We start from the raw sequence: 5,200 nt of genomic DNA, 5'->3' as shown, positions 1-5,200 counted from the left end.
AGAGGAAGGAGAAGAAGGAGTGGGAAGAGGAGCAAGGGGGGGAAGAGGAGAGGGGAAAGAAGGGGAGTTGTGGGAGGAGGGAAAAGAAGAGATGGGAGGAGGGTGAGAGAAGAAAGGGAAGCAGAAGGAGAGAAGAGGGAATAGAAGGAAGGAGGGGATGATGGAGGGGAAGACAGGGAGAAATCAGGGGAGGAAAAGAGGGCTATGAAGACTGAGGGAATGGAGTTGGAGAAGGAGAAAGGAGGGGAGGGGTGGCGTGGGAGGGGAGGAGGAGTTTGGAGTCTGAGCACCTCTCCCTTCCTCACAGGTCCCACCCGAGGCCCCATGGAGTTCCCTGGCCTAGGGGCCCTGGGGACCTCAGAGCCCCTGCCCCAGTTTGTGGACCCGGCTTTGGTATCCTCGCCACCAGAGTCGGGGGTCTTCTTCCCCTCTGGGCCAGAGGGCTTGGATGCAGCAGCCTCCTCCACGGCCCCCAGCACCGCCACGGCTGCAGCTGCGGCTCTGGCCTACTACAGGGATGCCGAGGCCTACAGGCACTCCCCAGGTAACTCCTTTGGGTGGCTGTCTTAGCACGGGCTGCCATGGTGACCCTTAGCTAGGGCAGAATCCCACCAAGAGGTCACCTTGAACATGGCCACTTCCCCCAGTTGAGCCCAGACCTGGGAATGCCAATGCTCCCGGTCTGCCATCTTGGGGTAGCCATATTGGAAAGCAACATTGGAAGTGGGTGGTGGTGGCCCTAGTTGTCAAGGGACCCATGGGGCTCCGAACCCCAACGGGCATCCTCAAAGCCCCTTTGGAAACGGGTGGAGGTTACCGCAGCTGCCAGAGTGACCGGTGGGGCTCGGGACCCAGGAGTTACCCGACGGCCAGCAGCTGTTCCGGTAGCCTGTGGGAAGACTGGAGACTTGGCTGCTCCCTTGGAGCTGTGGGGCAGCACTGTGCCCTGAAGGCGGGACGGCTTTAGACTGATCCCTCCTTCCTTCCCATACCCCCCTCCCTAATAAGTCTTTCAGGTGTACCCACTGCTCAACTGTATGGAGGGGATCCCAGGGGGCTCACCCTACGCCGGCTGGACCTACGGCAAGACGGGGCTCTATCCTGCCTCGACCGTGTGCCCCACCCGCGAGGACTCCCCTCCCCAGGCCCCGGAAGACCCTGATGGGAAAGGCGGCAGCAGCTTCCTGGAGACCTTAAAGACAGAGAGGCTAAGTCCAGACCTCTTGACGCTGGGGCCTGCGCTGCCTTCATCCATCCCTGTCCCCAGCAGTGCCTATGGGGGTCCTGACTTTTCCAGTACCTTCTTTTCTCCCACCGGGAGCCCCCTCAATCCAGCGGCCTATTCCTCCCCCAAGCTTCGTGGGACACTGCCCTTGCCCCCCTGTGGTGAGGTCCCCAAAAAGGGATGGGGAGGCTGAGGTGGGGGGGCGTCCAAGGCCAAGCTGGGCTGAGCCTGGGCTCCCCCATCCCCTCTGTCCGCCCCATCAGAGGCCAGGGAGTGTGTGAACTGCGGAGCAACAGCCACTCCCCTGTGGCGGCGGGACAGGACGGGCCACTACCTATGCAATGCCTGCGGCCTCTATCACAAGATGAATGGCCAGAACAGGCCCCTCATCCGGCCTAAGAAGCGCCTGGTAAGACCCCAGGCCCGCCTCCCCTGCCCCAGGAACTGCTGTTCTCAGCCGTACAGGGACCCCGGTCCTCCTGCTCCACGAGAACCCATACGCGCCCCGCCCATCCCTTCCCCAGCCACGCGGGCACCCAGCTTTGCATAGGAATGCCTATCCTCAACCTACCTTCATAGGCTACATGCGGGGAACCCGTCCTGTCCCTGCGCAGCAGTGTTTTCCTCCTTGGCTTCACATGGGACTCACCTTAGGACATCCTGAACCACCCGGGCCTGGCGCCCTCCCCTAGATGTGTAGATTTCATTGGCCTAGGGTGCTGCCTGGGCCTCAGGATTGTCTTCGACTCCCTGAGTGATTCCAATGTATGGTCAAAGTTGGGAATCACTGGTGGAGTCCCACCCCCAATACCAAAATCCCCTATCCCGGCCAGGAGGCCCTGCCCCATACAGAACCCACAGTCATCGTCCTGTGAGTACATCTGTTCTTACCCTGCACGGGAAGCCCTGCCTTCAACCTGACCCTGACCTCTCAGGTCCTCCACCCACCCCCCAGTGGGCTGATCCTCACGTTCTCTCTCGCCCCAGATTGTCAGCAAACGGGCGGGTACCCAGTGTACCAACTGCCAGACAACCACCACGACACTATGGCGGAGAAATGCCAGTGGGGACCCTGTGTGCAATGCCTGTGGCCTCTACTACAAGCTACACCAGGTCTGTCCTGGCCCGTTCCCCCGCCAGCCTCCCCGCTCCTCCTGTCGTCCCACTGCCCTCCTCCCCTGCTCCTGTTCTGCCCCCACCTCTGCTTCCCCTCATAGCCCTCCCTTTTCTCCCCCACCTTTTCTGCCCCTCCTTCCTTCTCTATTCCCCTCCTCCTTGGCCCTCATCCCTCCCTCCTCCTTTTCCTTCATCTCTTCACACCCTTCCACGACCTCCTGCCCCTCCTCCCTCCTCCAACTCCTTCCTCCTCCTTCCCAGCCATCCACTAACTTCCATCCCTCTGCCCCGAAACCTGAGGCAGCTCCATCAGCCTCAGAGGCTTACCCAAGCTCAGGGCCTCACAACCTTGGGATTCCTTAGGACAATCCCCGCACCATATCAGGGTCACGCTCCCCTAGTCCCTGAAGCAATTCTCTATGCTTAAAGAGGTGGGATGGAGATGGCCTCCCTGGTCAAGACACAGAGGCAAAGATCTGGAGTTGGGAAACACTCACGGCCTCCCTTTGGGCAGGTGAACCGACCACTGACTATGCGGAAGGATGGTATCCAGACTCGAAACCGCAAAGCGTCTGGAAAAGGGAAAAAGAAACGAGGGTCAAGTCTGGGAGGTACAGGAGCAGCTGAAGGACCGGCTGGTGGCTTCATGGTGGTGGCCGGGGGCAGCGGGAGTGGGAATTGTGGGGAGGTGGCCTCCGGCTTGACGTTGGGCCCACCCAGTGCTGCCCATCTCTACCAAGGCCTGGGCCCCGTGGTGCTGTCAGGGCCCGTGAGTCACCTCATGCCTTTCCCGGGACCCCTGCTGGGTTCCCCCGCAGGCTCCTTCCCCGCGGGTCCCGTTCCTCCCACCACCACCACCACTGTGGTGGCTCCACTGAGTTCCTGAGAGCACAGAGCATGGCCTCGGGGCGGCGGTGGGGTCCCTCTCCTATGTAGCCAGCAGTCAGTACAACCCAACCCTCTGGGCCCCAGCCATCCCCTGGCCTGGCCCTTCAAAGCTTTTGTAAAATAAAACCACCAAAGTCCTAAGAGCGGAGATGTGAGTCTGTGTGGGACTGAATCAAGAACAACGGGAGGGAGGTTGCATGTCTGGGCGTCTCTGAGGACAGTGTCTGGCTGCAGCGTATGGCCACAGGAAGCTGAGGCCGCCTATGTGACACTTCATGATTGTGGGGTGCGACGTGCGATTGTGAACAGTGTTCGTGAAGCTGCATGTGACAGCCTCCGGGTGGCCTGAGACGGCGTGGGTCGCCACACACCACGGGATGAGATACAGCGTGTGACCGAGGGGGTGAGGCTTTCCAAGACAGGGTGCGTGACACCAGGCGACAGCAGGAGCAGACACTTCTGGAATGTTGAATGCAGGCTGTGTGTAGGGGCGTGTGGAGGCTGTAACAGCGGGACCGCGGGGGTCTGCACATCCGGGGAGCTCTGGGGGTTGGGTAACGGCGGCATTTCTCTGCACGTCTACGCATGTGGGAGCGCAGATCACGTGGTGTGTGCCAGGCCACAGTGTCTCTGAATGGCTGACAGCCATGAGCAGCTCTGTGTGTACTTGTTCATGCAAAGTATCAACATGCAGAGTTTCAGCTGGGCCTCCATTAGGGACCCCCTTCCAGAGGACACAAGACATGTGCGGGACAGGAAGGGGGGGGGGCTGGAATGGGAGCCATCAAGAAGGTCAGAATGGCCAGTGTGGGACCACGGGGGTTGTCCAGGGGGCCTTCCCTGTCAGTCATCTCTTATCTCTCTTGGCCCAGCTCGGCCTGCAGCTCTGTGGGAAATGGTAGAGGAGAGGGGAAGATTAGGAGGACAAAATAGCTTCTGGGGGTGATATTTAGACCCCGTAGGTGGGGGAGCTCCTCCCCATAAGGCCAACTCCCTCACCAACGCACCTACTCACCTGGGCCCACTTCTCCGCCCCAGAGGGGTATCTGTTCTTCCAAAATGGAAAACCCTTACGTAGGAGCCTGTGTGGAGTCAGGTGACAGAGAGGTTAAGTGGCTCGCTGGAGGCCACACAGCGGGAGACAGGGCGAAAAGCCAGGCTCCGTGGCTTAGCGTCCATACTACCCAGCAGCTCCTGACAGCAAACAGCCCCATTTGCTGAGTGTTTACTGTGGGCCGGGCAATGGCTGGGAAGCTTCAGTTGCTTTGGTTCATGAACACCTGAAAAAAAAAAAAAAAAACACTCCAAGGAAAGGAAAGTATACTATGCACTTTACATTTTCATTTTACTAATGAAATAGTAAGGCTCAGAACTGGCATTACTTGCCCTGACCACACTGAGTTTAAGGAGTGGATTTTGGATGCCACTTCCCCCCACGTGAGTCTTGCTCACACTTAACTGGGCTGCCTCTCTCTCGCTCTCGCTCTCATCATTCACTCAATCCATTCACATCTGAATTTGCTTTTGGGCTGTTTCTCTTTATGGCTTTCCCCCAGAGCCCCAGAGATGAGGACCGCGGGCCCTCAGATCCTGAACATAGTAGGGGTAAGCAGATGTCCTCAAGGACAGCTCTCCTTCAGCTACTCACCATGCTGGCCCGCTGCAGAATCACGGCAGTCCACGCTCATTACAGGGGTTGTCCAGAACTTCCCTGGTCTTTGTAAAAGCCTCCTGCCTGCCTGGCCACCCCATAGAACCCCGGCCCTCTCACCCTATAGGAGCCCCTGTCCGCATCTTGAGCAGAAACCCCTCTCAGAACCTGTGCTGGACATGTGCCTGGCCCTTGCTCAGGAGCCCCAGCCCTTGCCTCCCAGAACAGCTGCCCTCGCCTGACACTCTAAGGGAACCCTTTCTCTAATTAGTAACAGGACACCCATGCTGATCCTGGACAGGAGTATCAGCCCTAACCTT

General features: G+C 59.1%; 1 protein-coding gene across 1 annotated transcript; it reads left to right on the top strand.

Annotated features, from left to right (window-relative positions):
* The first annotated feature begins 324 nt into the window (after nucleotides 1-324).
* On the top strand, nucleotides 325-3,354 carry GATA1 (GATA binding protein 1). The gene is made up of 5 exons (XM_021678932.1): nucleotides 325-544; nucleotides 1,009-1,386; nucleotides 1,489-1,634; nucleotides 2,213-2,338; nucleotides 2,856-3,354. The coding sequence occupies exons 1-5, from the start codon at nucleotides 325-327 to the stop codon at nucleotides 3,225-3,227; spliced, it is 1,242 nt and encodes a 413-aa protein (XP_021534607.1). The 3' UTR covers nucleotides 3,228-3,354.
* The last annotated feature ends 1,846 nt before the right edge of the window (nucleotides 3,355-5,200 follow it).

This window comes from Neomonachus schauinslandi, chromosome X (assembly GCF_002201575.2).
Source record: "Neomonachus schauinslandi chromosome X, ASM220157v2, whole genome shotgun sequence".
NCBI classification, from domain to species: Eukaryota; Metazoa; Chordata; class Mammalia; order Carnivora; family Phocidae; genus Neomonachus; species Neomonachus schauinslandi.
Note: the sequence above shows the minus strand (reverse complement) of the source record. Positions and strands in the feature narration are given on the sequence as shown.

Bases quoted from the DNA above. Each gene is read 5' to 3' on its own strand.
- GATA1 (XM_021678932.1), top strand. From the start codon at position 325: ATGGAGTTCCCTGGCCTAGGGGCCCTGGGGACCTCAGAGCCCCTGCCC. The intron at 545-1,008 runs GTAACTCCTTTG...CTCCCTAATAAG, and splicing joins GGCCTACAGGCACTCCCCAG to TCTTTCAGGTGTACCCACTG. The intron at 1,387-1,488 runs GTGAGGTCCCCA...CCGCCCCATCAG, and splicing joins ACTGCCCTTGCCCCCCTGTG to AGGCCAGGGAGTGTGTGAAC.